Here is a 21,222-nt window from a genome sequence, read left to right on the forward strand (position 1 = left end):
ATCATTATTTGAGATGAATTTGAAATGTATTAGATTTATTTAAGGTGAAACAAAATATCTACTTTGCTATTAGTTATTTTGACTGGTAGTGTAATAAATGTATTGCAGTTACATTTTAACTCATTTATGAAGTTAAATGTACCTATACGATTATTACAATTTGGACAATGAAGTCTACCTTTCGTCCAAGATTCCTGTAAAAGATGCACATATCATTTTATATAGATTTTAGATAAAAGTTTTAAAATTTACCTGTACTATTTTCATTGATGTGATATTTATTTTTTATGCACTATTAAATATTCTGAAGAATATTTAATCACATATAGTAATACTAAATTGTCAATAACATAGTTTTAAAAGAAACTTTACTTGATTTATAGCATGTTCAATCCATTTAGGCAGCTTTTCCATTGAGATATATGAACAAGATTCAGAATCATTTGCTTCACATCCAACATCCATAGAATTTTTCTTGATTTCATTATGGGAAGTAAATAATAAAACAGATTCATTATTAGAAAGATTTTTTCTACAACGTTTGCACTTCACTTCCATAACCTGTAAAAAGAGAATATGTTATATTACAAATGTTTGATGCTTTTGTCAATATTTGATTCATTAATTAATTTAAGTAATTTTACATAAGTTAATTTTACTTCAGTAAATATTATAAAAGCAGAACGTGAAAGGTTATGAATATATAAAAGAAAGACTTTATAAACAAATTATTAAAAAGAAGTCTATATACTAGAAACATATTAGTATAGGTTAAAAACTGACGTAAAAAATGATATCTACACACAGTTTAATTATATTTTTTTTACCATAATCATATATACTCAATGTAAAAAATTAATTTAAATTATTTTATAATATTCTTATTATTAAATAAATAATTTAGATAAAAAAGTATTTTTAATTTATATACTTATTAACAGATATGTATAAAAAAAACTTTTCTATATAAAGTATTTGAGCATTAAAAATCACATTATATATATATATATATATATTTATTTTTATGCGTTGATTACATTATTATAGTTATTTACGAACATTAAATTAATAAATTTATGAATGTTATAAAATATATATATAATGAAAAATGTGCACAATGTATAACTTTACATATACCTTTAATAACAAGATTATTTAATCTTCACCTGCTGGAATAGCATCTTCTAATCTTTTAATAAATTTAACGCGTAATTCAGTTACATTATCATTTTTTAGTTGATCTTGTACAAACCAACAGGCAATCTCCATTTGTACCATTTCACAAGCTCCCCTTAATACTCCAATTAATACATTACAATATTTTAAATTTAAACAATGATCTGGTAATTCAACAAATTCTGTTAATGGGTTTGCTTCAAAACATAAAGAAAATTCATCACCAGCAGCGCTCCAATTTGTGATTGTCGGCGTTATTCCCAAAAATATTTTAAACCCAGTTTGTATTTTCTCAGCTGTATCTCGAAAGTCATAACACCGACCAGATCCAGTTCGAGCTAAGAAATCTTCTATTAAACGAATTCCCATATTGTAACCCATTCTTTCCAGCTGTTTGTTTACATCTTCTACATTTTCATAATCCTTTAGTAATTGAGCTACCAATGCTCCATATGTCAATGTAAACAATTCAGAATTCTGAAATTTATTATACATAAATTAGCATCATATCTTAATATATCTTTCACACAGAATGAAATTACATATAACTACACATTAAACATTATTCCTAACCTCACTTATAATTTAACATCTATTTTTTAATGATTATTTGTCAACAGAATAGAATTTAATAATATATAATCTAAATGTTTTGTAAAAATTAATAAAGCAATATAGTGATATACTCACAACTTTTTTTGAGTCAAGTTTTGTGCCTGCTCGTGACATATTTACGTATCTTGTGTACGGTTCTTCAATCGGCTATGGTTGACAGAGTCGATATTCGCCATTTAATTTTTAATTTATTATCAAATTATTGATACATTTATAATTATACTAAATAATTACAAAGATCTAAACTATTTTAAATTATTTAGCGAAATGTTTATGTAATATACAATAATTTATTAGAAATTGGAATATTATTAGCTTATGTACACAAATACATCGTTTCTTCGTAAATATGTGTATCAAATAGTAAAATAATAATAATAAAAATAAATACGGTATTGGGTATTAAATGTGAATAACACATTTGTTTAAACATTTGTTTATTATAAAATGTAACAATCTTATTATATATATTATACATATTTTATCTTATATATATATATATATATTGCAATTTAAATAATATTTTGTTCATAATATAGAGAAAATATAAATTTCATAAGTATATTAAAACTGAAAACTTAAAATAGGACGGAGTCCTCAAACTGATCTTTGGGCAATTATATAAAATATATTACTTTTTAATTGAAATTGTTGTTCAGAAATCCCCCATAGCTGCAATAATATTATATAATGCTGTTCTTGCATCATTCTTTTCAAATACACTTAAAACTTCCATTGCCCTTTGTGAATGTCTTTTCTGTAATTGTTTTGTTAATTCTACTCCAGGTCCCATCATAACAATTTTATGAATCTGCATATTAAATTGTTAAAATGATTTATGTCATAAATGGAAAACAAATTATTACACATTCAAAAATATGTTTACATTTAATATGCTTACCTTAACATAGTCTACATTATTTACAGATTCCAAACCTTTATCAATTTCTGTCAAAATTGATGGGTCATGTTCAATATGAAACATAATTGGTGCAGAACATAGATTGAATGTTACATTTTGATCTTTTGTAATAAATGGACCTAAATCTAAGCAAGCTTGCCAAGCCAACGCTAAGTGTTTTCCAAAATTGTAACCTTGTTCCTGTATTTCATTGTTGTGTCCTGCTAATTTTAATGCACCTTTACAAGATTTTCCTAATAAGGCACCAGCACTTAAAACATTTCTAAGAGTCCATTCCTTTACTGCATAATCCTTACGATCTTCAGGTGGTATAGAAGGTAAAGGATTATTTTGGTTATCTCTACGTCCTACAAATTCTGCCTCTGCTAAGTCTCTCACAGCACTTGACATTAATTCAACAATCTAAATGTGATTATAATATAAAATATAATACAAATAATTTATATAAATCAAACTATCTAATTTTTATACACACATCTTGATTGCGAAGATTTGCTAATTCAGCACAAGAATTTGCTAATAAATAATCCCCACTTAGTAGTGCAATTTTATTACCAAAATTCATATCATTCAATTCTGATGTTTCTAGATAAACATCAGATTCTATATTTACTAAACCTTTGTGAACAAGATGACTAGTACGTATCATTTCAGTCACTTCTGCTAAAGCTCTTTGACTAAATAAAAATTCGTTTAATATTATTTTTGTTACAAATTTATGATGCTTTAAAATTTTATATTATTAAGAGCTATAATAAGTACCTGTGTAATACACCTGCAGCTTTGTCTTCCTCCATATCATCTACGCCTAAATGACCAGCAGCTTTTGAAATTAACAATACAATAAGACCCCATGCTTGCATGTTGTTACGTCCATTATAAATAACACTTCTATAATAAATTTAAATAAATGTTAATATAGAGAAGAACTAATAGTACTGTAGGTTTATAAGAAATACATTAATAAAATTCTTACTTGGCTGTTTTTAACAAAGGATGATTGGATCCTACTAGTTTTCTCAAGTGCAAAGCTACATTTGCTATTTCATCGCTTAAGAGCCACCGTAAACTTAGAAATGATGTTGGATATCCAACAATTTTCTCTGCTTCTGAAACAGCTCTGTTCCAATCTGGCTTTTGACTTCCTGTAAGCTTTGCTTCAACCTGGTTGGATTGATGTAAATGGAATCTGTTTTGTGTAGAAATGTGCATATTTCTTTGTCTTTCACAATTCACATTATGATCACTGCATAAGATTCCTCTGGTTATATTTCTGTTTCTCAATAAATTAAATGTAATTTTGCTCGTAGACATTTTTGTACTGCACACACCCGTGGAATTTGTTTTCTCTCGACATTAACATTAGTCACACATTCAACAGGTATAACGCACATGATTAACATTTCAGGCTTTCACTTTTGACCTTATTCTTAAAAGATATCATGTGATTTGTCTTCAGGTATAAAAAGTTATTCATTTTTCACCATGGAAAGTCATTAAACAAATATATATCTTATATATTTGTACATGGTTTTATAATACATTTTATTGAGATCGTTAAATTAAATAGAGCAATGTACATGAATTCTTTTATATAAGAAGGTAATGTTTTAATCATGAACCGTACTCCTATATCTATGGTTTAGTATGCAAAGAGTATGTAGAGAGAATATGTAGAGAATTAAGATGAAATTAGTGTTGCAGGAACGTTTCTATATTATGTCTATTCTCATGGTATTTAAACTTATCCACAATTATGCAGTTATATGAAATTGTTAATTTTATATTGTATAAGTTAAGGAAACAAAACAATAAGCGGAAAAGTACAAATGTAATGCAATAGAAATATAGAAATGAAACACCAAGAATATAAAGAAAAATGAAGTAACGTAGAAAGTTACTAAGGATTAAAGATTGAGAAAATTATAATATAAAGATATAGATATGGGCATAGCTCTATGGAGACCGATGACCGAGCAATAACTAACGGTGGTGATGCTGTTTCGGGGGAGCAGAGAACGTGATACGTAGGGCCACATAGATGATTGGTTGTGATTGCGCAAGCGCAATCTTATTCTTATCAAGTAAAAATGAATTAGTATAACTAGTTAACTGATTTATTTTCCCCTTCTGATATACATCATTGAGTGAGTGACTAATGATCAATGCGGCCCTAATTATCACATAACTTTGTCTGCCGCTCCCCGGAAGCAACTAAGTTTGCACTCAATCATTATATGAATTCCTGTGTCAATATACGTAGCAATCGTAATATGAAGCAGGGAATTGCACATTAAAGATTGTATTCATCGAAACAAAATGAGAGCAAACAACTCTCCTAAACGCCATCTCCAGATAGAATAACGTACTTTTAGGATTGAAAACGTAAGTATTCGATACATGCCGGAGAAGGAAATAAACTGAAATTGAAACTGTAAAATTGTTTTGTCAAATTATATAGGTATCAAATGTATCTTCTTAAGAAAGTTAAAAAATATTGTTTAAATTACATATATATGATTTAATGTTCATTTTAATATAAAATGTAATGTAACTTAAGTCAATTTGGTTCAGAGAAGAAAAGATGTATCATAGGTATATGTATGAAGGCAATCATGTGTAAATATAAATCATATAATCTAATAAAAATACCATCTTAATCCTTAGCATTACCTTTCTAAATATTACCAGAGAGGAATTCCCTCTCTGATATTACCTACATACTACTTGTACGTATGTTAAACATATAAATGGTAGATGGATAGTATCTCTCTCTGATAGTACATATATGTATATTCAATCAGAGACTCTAAATGCATATACATATAATAGCACACTTGTATAGCCAATAGCCGGTGTGGGTTATTAGATTTGTATTTTTATCATGATCTAATAATCTAATTTGTGAATTTTGCTTTTGTATTGCCATTTGTGAATAAATATTTCTTGCATAATGTTAAGTATTATTCTATGTCGTCGCATGTTACGGACTGGATATAATGAAAAAAATCTCTGGACCAGATCATTTGTAACGTGTTCAATTAAATCACGAAGACAAATTACTTATCGCGAAGAAGTTTTATCTCACATTTTGACACGTACTCTAATATACCCTGCCATTGGAATTAGGGTAATATTTTTAATTTACATATTCTACCTTCATAAGATATTATAAACATTAATCAAGGATTTATAACAATGTTTTTTTGAAATATTGGGTGTTTACTAATTCTCCAATTATTATTGTATCAAGTTTAAATCATGGAAATTAGTTAAATGTTTATTAATTAATAATAAATAAATAACATATAACATGTTAAGTAATGTTAATTAAACAGGTATTTATTTCAAAGCATTTCTTTATTGCTTCTGCAGATATAACATTTACATAATGGGTAGAACTTCAAGAAAACGTCATCAAAAGAAGAAGCTAAATAAAGAAATAGCAGAAAATACAGAAGACAGTTTGATGCATCTTAGATCTTGGTTATTAACAAAGAACTGTTCATCAGTTTATGATCTTGTTCCATTTAACTTTCTTATTACAGGACGAGGATTAAAAACATTAAAAGACATTAAAGTTAATGATATATTGATCAAACTACCTTATGAAATCTTAATAACAACATGTACATTATCTCAAAGCAATGTCAGTATTTTATTTTCAAACACTGAACATTATAGTGCTCAATGTTTATTAGCTGTATTTATTTTGTACGAATCACATTTAGAAAGTGCTTCAAAATGGCATCACTATATTAATAGTTTACCACGAAATCTAACAAATCCAGATTTTTGTACACAAAAAGAAAAGAATTTGTTACCAACATTAATTACAGATTATATGAATGAGTTCCATAAAATACATAATGATTTTCGATTATTAATTAGATCTATGAATAATTTGAAGTTAAATAGAGAATCTCATTGTCCTCATTGCAACTTACATCTTAAGAAAATAATTACATTTGCAAAATACAAATGGGCATATTATATTGTTAATACAAGAGCTGTATACATAGATGCAGCTGAAATTGAGAAAAATCGAGATATTACTATTAATATAAAACAACCAAATAATTTAGCCTTAGCACCATTTTTAGACTTATTTAATCATAATATACATACCATAACACATGCATCTGTAGTTACAAATAAAAATGGGAATAAATTTTACCAAATTGCTACCTTAAATTCATTTAATTTAGGATCACAAGTTTTTATCAATTATGGTGCACATAATAGTCTTAAATTATATGTCCATTATGGCTTTTTTATATCAGATAATCCATTAGATGAAATTTATTTTGATATTTCTGATGTAAAAGTTTGTTTTGATGTCCCAAAATTTAAATTGGATTTCATTATTTCTAATAATTTACAACAAAACATGGCATTTACAAGAGATGGTTTAAATTATAATGCACTCTGTACATTATTCATAATGAATACAAAATTACAGAAAGATCATTGGAATGCAAAATTATATGGAAATTTATTTATGTCAGAGGATATAATAGATGCATATAATATAGCAAAACCAATTTTAAATTTGAAAAAAAATGGACTACTAAATCATTTGACTACTATGAAAAAACTGAAATATTATACACAATGTTTTTCAATTGCAATAAATCTTGTAGAAGAATATATTACAATATTAAATGAATCATATAACAGTCTATGTACATTTCATTAATTTGATGAAAATATATAATTGATAACATAAAGATATAATTTGTAATATATATATAGGAGAATGTTTGTTGTAAACGAGTCATTTAGAAACTAAGTTTATAAACTATATAAATTAATAAACTAATATGTACTGAGAATTTCTTAATTTTTCCAGAATACATGATTAGATTTCTGTTTCAGGTACCAAATGATTTTGATAGAATTGATTAGTTTGAGTTTTGTATGACTCATATTCAAACAATTTATACCTTTACACTACTTTAATAAAAACAATAGCATTATTCATTACATTTTATTTGTTTTTCTACCATGTGAAATAAGATATATCTTCATTTATTTATAATTTTGAACAAAATATTTTTGCATTTGACAAATTATTAATAGTATCTAAAGAATCTTTAAAATGTTTAATAATATTTTTTATTAATGTTCAATACAAGTTTAATTATTTTTATAGTGTTGCAGTGGAAATGTAATTGATCGTACACAGAAAAAGAAATCTATTATAAGTTCTGTTAAATTTCCATTGGTAATACCTGGATTTACTGGGGGAAAATCAGGACAACAAAAAAGAGATTGTTTTCATCCTGGTGTATCTAGTTTAAGCCATGAATGTATTGATGTTCAAGAAAGGGAGGCAATTAAATCTACAAATATGATTAGAGCAATGCTTAGATATATTTGGCCAAAAGTAAGTTATCTTAGAGACCTAATTAATATTGTAATAATATAGCTATATCTATTCATAGGATGATCCAGATATTCGAAGAAGAGTTAAAATAGCCATGGGTTTACTTGTTGGTGCAAAAGCTCTAAATGTTGGCGTTCCTTTCATTTTTAAATGTGCAATAGATACTCTTAATACCCAACACATGGCAACTACTGGTAATGCCATTTTAAGTCTAGAAACTGGATCAGATACGGTTGCAACAGTAGCAACATCATTACTTATTGGATGTATGTACAAAAATCATATAAATTATTGTTATAAAAAGAATATTCTTTCTGATTTATAAGTTGTTGAGAGTAGATATTTTCTATTAATATTATCATATTGAAAAACAGATGGAATAGCACGTGCTGGTGCAGCTGGATTTAGTGAATTGAGAAATGCAGTATTCGCAAAAGTTGCTCATCATTCTATTCGTAAAATAGCTAAAAATGTATTCTTGCATTTACATAATTTAGACATGGCTTTTCATTTAGGTAGACAAACTGGAGCATTATCTAAAGTAAGATAATTTTATTGTTCCTATTTTTATTATTTGAAATAATCATTTATTCAATACAAATTGTTGTAGACAATAGATAGAGGGAGTCGTGGTATAAATTTTGTATTAAATGCTATGGTATTTAATATTATTCCTACTGTCTTTGAATTATCATTAGTTAGTACAGTCTTATATTTAAAATGTGGAGCAGAATATGCAAGTATTGCTCTTAGTTGTGTTGGAATTTATGCATTATTCACATTGGCTATTACTCAATGGCGAACGAAATTTAGAATTTTTATGAATCAAGCAGAAAATGAAGCAAGTAATAAAGCAATAGATTCACTTATCAATTATGAAACAGTAAAGGTATATTTTGTACTTTATTCATTTTTACAATTGAATGGGTTACTGTAAGAAGGAGGCAGCTCCACTTTAAGATAATTTGAGCAAATCAACAAAAATCAAGTACTGCTTCAAACATGTTATAAATTTATGGTCAATCTATATACATGTTAATGTACTCTTAGACTAAATATAAAATCTATACGTTTCTTATTGTTCAATAAATATGATTTTCAATATTGGAGCTACTTTCCTTTTGTGCCAAAAATAGAAACAAAATAGTAAATTACTAAAAGAATTAAAGAAATTTAAAAAGAGATTATATTTTATTATAATCATGACTATAATGATTAATGCATTTAAAAAGAATGATATTTGAAGTATATGGTGTAGAATCATCTTCAAATAACTTATCCTCTCAGAAGCCTATTGTCTGAAATTTTTTGGTTTTGTTGTAGAAGTTAGTTGTTAGTTGGTTTTGTTATATACTTCTTTGCAAGTTCTAACAGGCCTTTATATTTTGAAACTTTTAATGGTAAGAAGTTTTTATATGTTGATTGAAGATTATTCATTGTTATAAATGTTTGCTTTTTGATATTGAACATTTTTACTTGTTCAAATTCATTCTCAATGTATTTAGTTGTGCCTCTTTACTTAGAGCTAATTCCTTTTTCCACTAAGTCTAAGATCACATTTTTTTTAATGAAACGAAATGAAAAAAAGTAGAGCTGCCTCCTTCTTGCTACAAATCCTTCAATTACGATATCTATATTTCCATACAATTCTAATATTTGTACTGTATAAATAATTTATTTTTATATCTTTTATGTTAGTATTTTAATAACGAAAAATTTGAAGTTGAAAGATATGACGAATCGTTGAAGAAATATGAAATTGCATCACTTAAAACAAGTACAAGTCTAGCAATGCTAAATTTTGGACAAAATGCTATATTTAGCGCTGCACTTAGTTTAATAATGGTACTAGCATCCAATAATATTATAGAGGGTAATTTTTTAATGTTTAAATGTACATAACATAAAGTGTAAATTTTGATGTAATATTTAAATGTAGGTACCATGACAGTAGGAGACTTAGTAATGGTTAATGGTCTTTTATTCCAACTATCAGTTCCCTTAGGATTTTTGGGTTCAGTATATCGTGAAGTTAGACAAGCTCTCATCGATATGCAAACTATGTTTACTTTGATGGCAATGAATACTGCTATTAAGGTACTTATACATACTTTCTAAGATTTATTGATTATAAGTAATTAATACAGTTTATGATATAATACCAGTCTAAAGAGAATGCAACGCACTTTCATATAACTTCAAAGAATTCGGATATTGAATTTAAAAACATTAGCTTTCACTATGTTGAAGGCAAGCCTATTTTTAAAGATATTAATTTTACTATTCCAAGTGGTAAAAAGATAGCTATTATTGGAGGATCTGGTTGTGGGTAAGTTTTAAATATAATATACATAATTTTTAAAAAAGTAAAGTATTGATTAATAATATATGCTTTTTAGTAAAACAACATTAGTAAGATTGTTATACCGATTTTTTGAACCACACTCTGGAGCTGTTTTTATAAATGGGCATAATATTCGAGACATTGATTTAGATATCTTAAGAAAATCAATAGCAATTGTTCCTCAGGTAATTTTATCATTTATTATCAACTTAAATCATAAATTTTAATTAAAAAAAGATTTAGTAATATACATATAATTAAAATATTAAAATCAACAAATTATTCTAGGACACTGTTCTCTTTCATGAAAGTATCTTTTACAACCTTCATTATGGTAATTTATCTAAAAGTAAGGAGGATGTTTTTGAAGCTGCCAAAATGGCAAATTTACATGATTCCATTCTTAAATGGCCAAAAGGATATGATACACCTGTTGGAGAACGTGGTTTAAAGTTAAGTGGTGGTGAAAAGCAACGAGTAGCAATTGCTAGAGCAATTTTAAAAAATAGCCCAATATTAATTTTTGATGAAGCCACATCATCTCTAGATTCTATTACAGAACATGTAAGTTCCTATTATATGTTAAATGTTATTACTATAAATATTTAACTCTGATAACATACTTTCAGAATATTCTTGAAGCATTACGTAGAGCAACTGTTGGCCGGACTTCCATTGTTATAGCCCATCGATTATCCACTGTTATGGATTCAGATGAAATTTTTGTATTAGATAATGGTAGTTTGATTGAAAGAGGAACACATGACTCTTTATTAGCTGTGCCAAATTCTTTATATTGCAAATTGTGGGAAACACAACACATAGGAATGCTCAAATCTAGTCAAGAAAAAGATAATAACTGTAGAACTCCAGGAGTTTGAAACAGAAATTGTATAATGCACAGGTAATAATGTCATACAATCTTGAACTTGAAATTAACCATTTGAACATACTGAGAAGTCTATATATATCTAAACAATAGATTCTTATTTCTATAATTTTTTTTGTTTATCGTAATCTATCAAAATGAACCAAAAATATTTCCAAAAAGTCGATTTGATTCTAATTGAACATTTCCCAGTTTTAATACAAAATTAATATTACGTAAGATTAAATATTTATTATTTAATGTATTATTATAAATGTATTATTGTAAATGCAACTAGCAATGGTAAATTAGGCAAATTACTTGTAATAATAAAAATTTGTAACATAATAATATACATGTGCATTATATATAATATTTTTAATTTGTTACACAATTACAAGTCTATGGTTAAATTTCCAAAGTATAATTATTATCACAATTAATGTTTGAAAAGTATAGTCGATAGAACGAAAATAAAAAGATAAGTAAAAATTTATTATTATTACTATTCCTCTTTATTCTATGTATACAGGGTGGTTGGTAACTGGCGGTACAAGTGGAAAGGGGGTGATTCTACGCGAAAAAAGAAGTCGAAAATATAGAATAAAAATTTTTCGTTTGAGGCTTTGTTTTCGAGAAAATCGACTTTGAATTTTCACTTGGTACGCGTGCACTTTATCACGTCTCGTTGGAAAAATTTTTCTAAAAAGAAAAAAAAATTTTATTCTATATTTTTGACTTCTTTTTTCGCGTAGAATCACCCCCTTTCCGCTTGTACCACCAGTTACCAACCACCCTGTATATAGATTTATCACAAAATAGTAATATACGATATATAAATATTTTTAAATAAAATCGAAATATTTCATTCCTTATATATATACATGCATTTGTCATTTACAAAAATATGTTTTTAAGTATTTTCATTTGAACAGATTTCTTTAAATACATATAACTCTAAACAACATTGATTAGAGAAATGTTGTGCATTGGTTACCTTGGAAACCGGTTAAAAACAACTATGGATGCTGATTAGTCTTGAATAAGTTTGGATAATGATGTAATAATTTGTTCTTATAAAGCTATGCTAGTTGTGATGTAGAATTTGCAAATAAAACATGCAAACTGAAGTTCCTACGTTGCCTGTAGTACACTTTAATGCCCATAAGAATCTCAATAGGTAATCATAGTAGTGCCAAGCATTATATAAATATTTTGATGTATATTTGTGATGTAAATTGAGAACTGAATACTTTGACGATGTGTCTGTAACAAACATTTTAGTATATATGTATATTGTTTTACAATTTAATTTTTTTTTTATTTAATTTTTTCACATATAACAAATTTGTGTCATTTACGTATTCATTATATATTTAAATTGTATTTTCTACTATAGATCTTGAGAAATCTTATGTATAATTTACAGAAAACAAAATTCTAACTTAGGAAGGCCATCAGTGGAAACAAAAATTAATTCATCTCACAAAAATATAGCATATCTCTCCTATAAGAAAAAAAACCTACATCCTCTACTTGGTTTGTATTAAAATTTCAATAAGAATTAATACATTAATTCATAAAACATTAATTAATAGGCACTTTATTCTACTATTAAAGGATTTATATTTTATTTTTAATGTTTAAATTAATGAAGTAATTATCAATGTCTTTTAAACATACATGATCCACATGATCCCTGGATGTTTAAAACAATATTTTAACATTAATATTTAATATACAGTACGACCATATCAAAGTAATGTTCGACAATGTCCTTCTTTGGAACAATCAAAACCTAATAAGAGTAACATTGAACAAAGAGTTCTGTCTGCAAAAATGTTACGTATTAAAGAACTACAAAATCAGTTGGCGGATGCTCACTATCGATTAAATGTAATGATTTCAAATTGTATCATATAAATTTACATATTTCTAAAATTCATGTATATATCACAAGTATATGTTAATTACAGGCATATTGAATATAATTATATATTTCCACAGGAATTAGCAACTGAAAACAAATTATTACGAGCATTACAGAAAAGACAAGATTCTGCATTAAAACGTTATGAAGGAACAAATGCTGAACTTCCGCGGATTATTAATTCACATCATGAGGAATTGAGAGTACTTCAGATTAAATATAAAAAATTAAAAACTTTACAAAAGGAAACATGTAATTTATTAAAGGAAAAAGAAAATGAGCTTCAACAGTTACAGGTAGATATTAATATATATAACGTTTTCAAACAAAAAATGAAAATATCAATAGTTATATATTATCCCTTAGTCACAAAATAAACATCTATTACAACTTAGTAAGGATCGTAATTTGGGAGAGAGAGAAAAGTTACAAATAGAAGTTTCTGATTTAAATCATAGAATACAACAACAACAAGATACCATACAGGTAATCTCATATTTGTAACTGATTTCTTACATAATATTTATACATTTCATTATTTTATTAGACACTACATAAAAAACTAACTCTTGAAACTAAAAGTTTAAAACAACAATTGCATCTAGAAATTTCTAAGCGTAGAGAAACACAAAAACATTTAGATGAAACAACAGAAAAATTAAGATCTTTAGAAAATTTACTAGATAATAGAGAACGAAGATTATATTATAGTGGACAATTATTGTTTCCTGATAAGAATCGACGTTTTGGCACACAGTCTCTCACAAACCTAAGAGATATTAGGTATGTGGAAAATATAATACTAAACTAATCATTTCTTCATATTCAGTGATTTCTTCTAGCTCATCAAATCCATTAAAGATACCAAGTAAAAACAAAAAATGGCAAACAGATATCCAAAAAGACAGTTTGGTAAAGATAAATTTTATTGTATAATTGTGTATACTATTTATATCTTCTGAAAATAGATATTATGTTCATCTCATATTGATAACTTTTAGCCCATGCTTCATACATCTGAATTAAATGAAAAGAACATCAAAACAGAGGAAAGGATAATTTCAAATCAAACTTTAGACTGTATAAAATCTGAAACAATGACAAACTTGGAACAAGTACGAAGATATCGTCTTCAAAAATCGCCATACAAAAATACATTGAATAATTCAGAAGAAAAATCCAGGGAAATAGATTTAGCTATAAACGAAAATTCAGAGTTTTCAATAGGTTTAGAAAAATCAGAACAATTAGAAAAACAACATAAAGAGGAGGAGGAATATCAAATAAGCGCAGGTAAATTTAGAAAAATATATAACAACCGAAAATGTCAAAATTTTATCAGTTCATCTGGAGGTAGTGAAAGCGAAAATGAAAATGAACATGAAAATGATAAAAATAATTATACCAATGCAACTAACAATTCTAAGCAACTGCATGCAAGGTTTGTATGATTTGCATTTATTTTTATTTAAAATAATTATTTAATTGTAACATTTTATTATTTTTCAGATTAATTAGCAGTGCAGATGACACTTCAGATTCAAAAGATTCTGATTGTAAATATAGAAATAAATTGAGGGTTTTAGTAAGAGAAAGAAAAAATTCCTATGTAAGTGATTCAGAAATAGAATCTGAAATAAGAAAACAATCAATTGAACATTATTTGACAGTGAATCATCAAAATGATACACTCAAATTAATTTCATCTGTTTATGACAATCAAGCTCATTATGACTCTGATAAAGAAACAGAAAAATTTACATCTTCAAAAAATATATTAAATGAATCACAGAATGTTTATCAATCTTTAATTGATGAAATGCATATAAAAACTAAAAATGTACAAAATGAAAACATATATGCTCAATACGATATACACACAGAATATAGAAACTCAGGAAATATAGAAAACTATATGTGTGAACAAGCTCCACCTAAAATACAAGAATTTAATAATGCAAGTATGAAAAAAGATGATTTTAAAAATGAATCATCATTACAAACATATTTTAAAGATGGACATGACGTATCATTCAAAACTAATAATATAGAGCCAGTAGATATTGAATCAAAAATATCACACACGAATGAAACTCTTTTTAATGGTACACAAAAAAGATCTTCTACACAAGATTTATTAAATTCTTCACAGAATTTAAATAAAGCAACAATAAACAAAGTAGATACAACAGAAGTAGGAATATTAAGTGAAAATATGCTGCTACAGAACTATAGTTTAGAAACAAAAAATAAATTAAATAAGAATGAGTTTCAAAATGTTGATATGATTTCACACAATGTACAATCTCATGATAATGATTCAGTTCATGATATATTAACTGATGTTAGTACTATGTCTGAAAGCAATATAAAAACAAAAATGACAGATTATAACAAAGAAAAGTTATTAGCATCAATGAAAGCTATTGATAATAATGAAAACATTGAATTTATAAACCAAGATTATGAAAAACATAATGTAACAAGAAAAAAGCAAATGATAGAAAATGTGTTCCCTGATTTACCATCCCACATGAAGAAAAAGCAAGAAATTATTAAAGATATATTTGATACTGATGTAATTAAAAATGAATCAACAGATAATTGTAATAAATTACACTGAAATATAAATGAAAAAAAGAAAAATACTAAAATATCTGCAAGGAAAAAACATAGATTATATAAATAATTATAATATGTGTGTAACTATATTTTTTTTATAATACAGATATTACTATACATACATGTACATCTCTATTTTATGAGAGGTTAGGAACTTCTTATTTAATGTAATAAATTATTTAAGGATATGCTATTAAAAGCTTTGTACATCTTTTACCCTAATTTTAGTTCTTTAATAAATATCTATTATATTTATAATTTAAGTGTCTATAAATTATTAGATTTATTTTATGGTTCTCAGTGTCAATATATGTGGAGTGTACATATATGTGTATTATGTAATTAATGTTACATCAATTATATTTATATTTATTTTGTATATTTGTTGGTAATAAAGAAACAATAACATCTAATAAACAAGGTATTCTAGAATACATTAAATTACATATATTAATTAAAATTATACTCAAATTCACAACGCGTAATTACAAACTTGAAAATATAACTATATCAATACGTATATATATTCTTTAAATTACTCATAGTTGCCTACAAATTTTGAGTTTTCTACAGCAACTGAAAAGATAGTTCAATTAGTCACAATGGTGACATTATGTAGATATAATATCACTTATTTGAATAAAGAAACTGATATAGATAATATTTTATTCAAAAAGATATGGTTAACAATAATATATATTAAAAACATGATTATTAAAAATAAAAGGATACTCATATTTAATATTTAGACTATATTTAATTTTACATTACATTTAATATTATCTGTAATATTGTAATATGTACTTAATTATAAATGATAACAAAATAGAAATTTTTTATTTGTAAATTGCACAATCTGTTACCTAAATAAATAACCATCTTCGGAGATGTAACATTTTCGGTTATATAAAAATAAACTACAAATTTTTACATCAAGTTTTACATGCGTATACAGATCTTTGTTTCACAGATTGGCAATACTGAACTCAGGACTCAGGATTGACAAGAAAGGAAGCAAACAAGGAAGCAACAAAAAGGAACCTGTTGTGCACAGAAGGCAGTGGAATGAAGATACGCCGCGAATACAAATCCCATAATGAACACCAAAATAAACCATGAATATGCTTCTAATTCATATAACGGAGGTATTTGTTTATTCGTTTTAAGTAACTGATATTATCATCTCCTGAATGTAGTAATATTAATAAAAAATATACATACTTTGTTAAGAACATAGTAAAGAAGAATTGAAAAACCGTCTGCTGGGCGTCCTTATGGCGTCTGCTAGAATGACGCTTGAAAAACAAATTTGATTTCCATATGTAAAAAAATAAAAATTAATTTTTTCGTAGTATTTTAATATTTTGCAATATTAAAAATGTAAAAAATTTTTTATTATTTTTATAGAATAACAAAGTTAATATTTAAGAATTTTTTCGAAGATCGTCATATGTCATAATGTTAATAAAGATTTATACATTTATTGTTCAATAAATATTAACATTTGGCACGATGAATAAAATGAAGATATATCACTGAAACTCCTTAATAAAGAATCGAAAATTCATTCCATAAGTTTATGTATTCTTTCACATTGCAAAATTTGTATAGTCATATTTTAAATAATGAAAAATGTAGGCTTATTAATTATTAACTATTAATTTTTTATTATATAAACTGGTTTGTTTTATTTACGAAATGAATATATATTAATTTTTTCTAAAAACTTTTTAAAAGTATACCATAATAACAAAATCATTTCATTTTGCAATAATGACCATTTTAGGTATTATGGGAAATGATAGTCCAGGTGCATTATTAGATATGCTTGCAGAAGTTGCATCTCAGACGTTACATTCAGAGAAAAAGCGTAGTAAATTATTATTACCATCACAATGCAAGTCAAAAACAGATTATGTAAAAAGGAAGGCTCATGAATTGACCTTTAATGTGCCACAGCTTCTCTCTATGCCTGCATCACAATTAGTTAAACAATTTTCTATTTTCACAAGTGATGAATTAAAAAGGCAATACTCATATACATGTGCTCTTGTCATTGGATGTGTACAAAAATATACTAGTTTTGCAAGCGAAGGAAGAGCAAGAATGTCTATTAAAGCACATTTAGCAGAACATTTAGAATATTTAAAAACTAATAAAGAAGCGTGTAAGTAAACATAACATTTACACCTGCTTATAAGGAAAGAAGTTATCTATTAATTATAAAACATAAATTATATTTTATAGATAAAACTTTTACTGCAAAGTCAGTAAGTTACAAAAATTATAAAATTAGTCCTCAAAGTAAGAAAAGCAGATTACAACAATCACGGAAACCGCAGGAAACATTAAATAAAGAGAATAAGAATGTTATTACAGAAAAATCAACAAATTACTTAAGAAATATTCTGTTAAATGATTCTACTTTTAATGAGTTAGATAAAAAGAAAAATGTCGAAACAGTAGAAAATTCAAAAAAAATACATGATTCTGAACAGAAAGATACAGAAAGAATGGATTTTAAAGTTCTTGGAGATCATAGTTATTTTGAACGCTTAAAAGATGAAATTCCTAGCAAGAAAGAAACATCACCATTTAACAATTCTCTTGAAAATGTGACAGATGAAAATGTAAGTAGTAAATATGAAATAAAAATATAATTTGTGTAATTTTTAAATACAATCTTTTTCCTTATGTAGATTGTACTTATGGTTGTTGGTGCTGACAGTGTTCATATGAAAGAATATCCACGTATTAACAAAAAATTGTCAGAAAAAATCAATCAAAAATCTGATACCGTTTATTTGCCAGGTAACTGGATAAAACATTTATAATACTTTAATACATGTATTATATCCGAAAACATTGAAATGTACAGATGGTACAATAAATACAATTTTCTTACTATAATACTTTATATGTGTCATATTATCGTGTGTTTTATTTATATAATATAAATACATACATTTATGTTTATTTTTCTTTATTCATATGTAATATAAATATTTTGGTTTATTTCCAGAAATATCATGGCCAACTGAAAATGGTGACAAAAATACAGAAATTATAACTAGTAAACCCAAAGGGAAAGCAAAATTTATAGGTACTAGTAAAGAGGAAAGAGAAATGGCATTAGCTTTTATGGATCGTATAAAGAAAAAGGGAAATCCAACTGGAAGTAATCTCGAATGTCGAATTTGTAATCCACCACGAAGTTTCACAGCACCTACAACATTGGTGTCTCATTATCGCAGTCATGCTGGAATAAAACCATATGAGTGTCGTATATGCAGAGCAGTTTTTACGAGAAGACATAGTTTGAAATATCACATGTTAATTCATCAAAATCAGACGCGATTTACATGCGCTGATTGTGGAAAGAAATTTAGGCATCCATCACATTTCAGAGAACACAGACGTAGACATACTGGTGAAGCACCATTTGGATGTGATGATTGTGGACAACGGTAAGCAAAATGTAGAATACAATATATTAAAAATATTTATAATATAACACTTTTTTATTAAAAAAGATATTTTTATATTAATCAGATTTAAAACAAGAAACACTTACAAACGTCATTTAAAAACAAGACATGGAAAAGTTCTAACAACTACTGGAGAGTTGCTGTATCTGTCGGAAGAAGATTTTCAAAAAGTTCGAACTAATAGAAAGAAAAAGAATAATATAAATAAAGATCACATGATAGATGAGGGCATAATTGCAACAAAAACAATCATGCATTGTCAAAATGATAATGACCAATTACAAAATACTGCAACTGAGGAATATATTATAAATAATGATACCACTGATAGTGATAAAAATTGGAAATCAAGTGATACAATACAAATTATTAAAAATTGTTTTGAAACTTACGAGGTGTGTTCAGAACCTCATTTAAATAAGACTGAATCGATAGAGACTGAATTATCTATAAAAAATAGAGTTTTTAATAAAGACGAAAATAGTTTATCAGATGAATATCCAGATAAAGTAGAAGATAAACTGCCACAGTTGCAAAGTGGTTCTTATATTAAGTTAGAAATAGTTAAAGATGGAAATAATCAAATTATATGTCATGATAATGTTGGTCAACCTGAAATAATTTATCATAATATAAATGAAACACCATCATATATTAAAGTAGAATATAGCAACTTAGTTAATGATTTAGAAAATGAGAATAGTATAGAATTTCAAGAAAATTTTAAGTTTTCTGAAAATCAAATTAAGAATCCTATACAAATAATTAATGAAACTGAAAATTATTTTGATGAAGAATCCAATAATTCTGTAAGTGAACAACAAACAAAATTAATGCAAGTAGATACCCATATTAAAACGAAGAACAAAGATAGCAATAAACATATAATACTTAGTCAAGAACATATCAAATATGAAAAAGAAAATAGTGATATTACTACTCTTAATTGCAAACCTTTTCAAGAAATGGAGACCCATGAGATTGTTTCAGAAGACTTAATAGATTTAAATACATTGCAAGGAATTAATCAAATTACTAATAAAACAATATCAATTACGGATACCTTAGCGAACCAAAATGAAGATTGTCTATTACAAGAAGATAAAAAATTAAGCAATTATCAAACAGTTATAACAAATTTGATAAAGAATCGAGTGATTGTATCTCCAAATTATGTTTTTGAAAAAGATCAAAAGTTATTAAACCAAGTTGAGCAACGCTTATATATTCATAATGAACCTTTAACTAGTATAGTAGTACAAAATAAATGCATTAATATATTTCCACAAACCCAATCAAAAACACAATTAAATAAAAGTAAAAAATTTACACTCTTGAATAAACACATGCAAGCTATTAATGTAAAGCAAAATGAAAATCAAAATACAATTTTATTGTTGACCAATAATACGTTACAAAATAATATCCTTAAAATTGATCAAAATAATACTGCTGATACTGAAATTAAAGAACAGATATTTGAGAAAAGTAAGTAAGCATTAAAAGTTTTTTAATTTTTTCTGAATCAGGCATTCGCATTAAAAAAGATATAATTTTAAGATAAATTTCCTATTTCTATAGATACAGTTTTAATAAAAATACACTTGTAGTATAAATAATACTACAATAACGTTTTGAATTTTTGTATATGTAAATATTGTTAGAAGAAGTGTAGATTTAATAATTTTTTATTATTTGAAGAAAGAAAGTTCAATATATATAATAATAATTCTTCAAAAAAGAATGCATTTAATAAAATATTTTTACATGATTTCAATCATACAAAACACAGTATTAGCATAACTTTGATATATAATAAAGTTTAAAAATTGAATAAAAATGCATTTATATATATACATACACATATA

General features: G+C 26.0%; 5 protein-coding genes across 9 annotated transcripts; 3 read left to right on the top strand and 2 right to left on the bottom strand.

The window, feature by feature from the left end:
• Positions 1-14: 14 nt before the first annotated feature.
• On the bottom strand, positions 15-2,022 carry LOC117205187 (trafficking protein particle complex subunit 3). Of its 2 annotated transcripts, XR_004487192.1 has the most exons (4): positions 1,867-2,022; positions 1,138-1,653; positions 373-561; positions 15-194 (listed from the first exon to the last, which is right to left on the bottom strand). XR_004487192.1 is itself a non-coding variant. In XM_033443345.1 (2 exons), the coding sequence occupies exons 1-2, from the start codon at positions 1,903-1,905 to the stop codon at positions 1,156-1,158; spliced, it is 537 nt and encodes a 178-aa protein (XP_033299236.1). In that variant the 5' UTR covers positions 1,906-2,022; the 3' UTR covers positions 1,123-1,155. The 2 variants fall into 2 exon arrangements, 1 of the variants encoding a protein (XP_033299236.1); XM_033443345.1 differs by lacking the exons at positions 15-194; positions 373-561 and having other exon boundaries at positions 1,123-1,653.
• A 192-nt stretch (positions 2,023-2,214) lies between these two features.
• LOC117205150 (decaprenyl-diphosphate synthase subunit 2) lies at positions 2,215-4,857 on the bottom strand. The gene is made up of 5 exons (XM_033443275.1): positions 3,690-4,857; positions 3,476-3,604; positions 3,189-3,390; positions 2,693-3,115; positions 2,215-2,602 (listed from the first exon to the last, which is right to left on the bottom strand). The coding sequence occupies exons 1-5, from the start codon at positions 4,025-4,027 to the stop codon at positions 2,447-2,449; spliced, it is 1,248 nt and encodes a 415-aa protein (XP_033299166.1). The 5' UTR covers positions 4,028-4,857; the 3' UTR covers positions 2,215-2,446.
• Positions 4,858-4,965: 108 nt separating this feature from the next.
• LOC117205149 (ATP-binding cassette sub-family B member 7, mitochondrial) lies at positions 4,966-12,444 on the top strand. Of its 4 annotated transcripts, XM_033443271.1 has the most exons (13): positions 5,704-5,843; positions 6,089-6,362; positions 7,869-8,102; positions 8,161-8,368; positions 8,477-8,643; positions 8,713-8,991; positions 9,801-9,975; positions 10,042-10,199; positions 10,268-10,431; positions 10,502-10,631; positions 10,735-11,010; positions 11,076-11,350; positions 12,250-12,444. In XM_033443271.1, exons 2-12 carry the CDS (start codon positions 6,105-6,107, stop codon positions 11,325-11,327), a joined length of 2,301 nt encoding a protein of 766 aa, XP_033299162.1. In that variant the 5' UTR covers positions 5,704-5,843; positions 6,089-6,104; the 3' UTR covers positions 11,328-11,350; positions 12,250-12,444. The 4 variants fall into 4 exon arrangements, with proteins under 4 accessions (XP_033299164.1, XP_033299163.1, XP_033299162.1 ...); XM_033443270.1 differs by lacking the exon at positions 12,250-12,444 and having other exon boundaries at positions 11,076-11,662; XM_033443273.1 differs by lacking the exons at positions 5,704-5,843; positions 6,089-6,362; positions 12,250-12,444 and adding an exon at positions 4,966-5,098 and having other exon boundaries at positions 11,076-11,662.
• Positions 12,361-16,082, top strand: LOC117205148 (interaptin). Its single transcript, XM_033443269.1, has 9 exons — positions 12,361-12,494; positions 12,744-12,853; positions 13,059-13,210; positions 13,322-13,540; positions 13,611-13,730; positions 13,792-14,027; positions 14,087-14,156; positions 14,246-14,685; positions 14,754-16,082. The coding sequence occupies exons 1-9, from the start codon at positions 12,433-12,435 to the stop codon at positions 15,865-15,867; spliced, it is 2,523 nt and encodes an 840-aa protein (XP_033299160.1). The 5' UTR covers positions 12,361-12,432; the 3' UTR covers positions 15,868-16,082.
• A 648-nt stretch (positions 16,083-16,730) lies between these two features.
• LOC117205221 lies at positions 16,731-20,946 on the top strand. Its single transcript, XM_033443405.1, has 6 exons — positions 16,731-17,011; positions 17,653-18,033; positions 18,114-18,496; positions 18,566-18,677; positions 18,889-19,333; positions 19,419-20,946. The coding sequence occupies exons 1-6, from the start codon at positions 16,963-16,965 to the stop codon at positions 20,848-20,850; spliced, it is 2,802 nt and encodes a 933-aa protein (XP_033299296.1). The 5' UTR covers positions 16,731-16,962; the 3' UTR covers positions 20,851-20,946.
• The last annotated feature ends 276 nt before the right edge of the window (positions 20,947-21,222 follow it).

This window comes from Bombus bifarius, unplaced genomic scaffold (assembly GCF_011952205.1).
Source record: "Bombus bifarius isolate JDL3187 unplaced genomic scaffold, Bbif_JDL3187 scf7180000007987, whole genome shotgun sequence".
Lineage (NCBI taxonomy): Eukaryota > Metazoa > Arthropoda > Insecta > Hymenoptera > Apidae > Bombus > Bombus bifarius.

What these genes read in the sequence shown, in the direction of transcription:
- LOC117205187 (XM_033443345.1), bottom strand. Translation starts at nt 1,905, where the DNA reads ATGTCACGAGCAGGCACAAAACTTGACTCAAAAAAAGTT. An exon ending in AACTTGACTCAAAAAAAGTT is followed by an intron (nt 1,654 to 1,866) that starts GTGAGTATATCA and finishes AATAAATTTCAG; the next exon opens with AATTCTGAATTGTTTACATT.
- LOC117205150 (XM_033443275.1), bottom strand. Translation starts at nt 4,027, where the DNA reads ATGTCTACGAGCAAAATTACATTTAATTTATTGAGAAACAGAAATATA. An exon ending in CCTTTGTTAAAAACAGCCAA is followed by an intron (nt 3,605 to 3,689) that starts GTAAGAATTTTA and finishes AATTTATTATAG; the next exon opens with AAGTGTTATTTATAATGGAC. An exon ending in ATAATGTAGACTATGTTAAG is followed by an intron (nt 2,603 to 2,692) that starts GTAAGCATATTA and finishes TTTAATATGCAG; the next exon opens with ATTCATAAAATTGTTATGAT.
- LOC117205149 (XM_033443271.1), top strand. Translation starts at nt 6,105, where the DNA reads ATGGGTAGAACTTCAAGAAAACGTCATCAAAAGAAGAAGCTAAATAAA. An exon ending in TCAATTATGAAACAGTAAAG is followed by an intron (nt 8,992 to 9,800) that starts GTATATTTTGTA and finishes CTTTTATGTTAG; the next exon opens with TATTTTAATAACGAAAAATT. An exon ending in ATCCAATAATATTATAGAGG is followed by an intron (nt 9,976 to 10,041) that starts GTAATTTTTTAA and finishes ATTTAAATGTAG; the next exon opens with GTACCATGACAGTAGGAGAC.
- LOC117205148 (XM_033443269.1), top strand. Translation starts at nt 12,433, where the DNA reads ATGCAAACTGAAGTTCCTACGTTGCCTGTAGTACACTTTAATGCCCAT. An exon ending in ATGAGCTTCAACAGTTACAG is followed by an intron (nt 13,541 to 13,610) that starts GTAGATATTAAT and finishes ATTATCCCTTAG; the next exon opens with TCACAAAATAAACATCTATT. An exon ending in AACAACAAGATACCATACAG is followed by an intron (nt 13,731 to 13,791) that starts GTAATCTCATAT and finishes TTATTTTATTAG; the next exon opens with ACACTACATAAAAAACTAAC.
- LOC117205221 (XM_033443405.1), top strand. Translation starts at nt 16,963, where the DNA reads ATGAACACCAAAATAAACCATGAATATGCTTCTAATTCATATAACGGA. An exon ending in AAAATGTGACAGATGAAAAT is followed by an intron (nt 18,497 to 18,565) that starts GTAAGTAGTAAA and finishes TTCCTTATGTAG; the next exon opens with ATTGTACTTATGGTTGTTGG. An exon ending in TGTGATGATTGTGGACAACG is followed by an intron (nt 19,334 to 19,418) that starts GTAAGCAAAATG and finishes TATATTAATCAG; the next exon opens with ATTTAAAACAAGAAACACTT.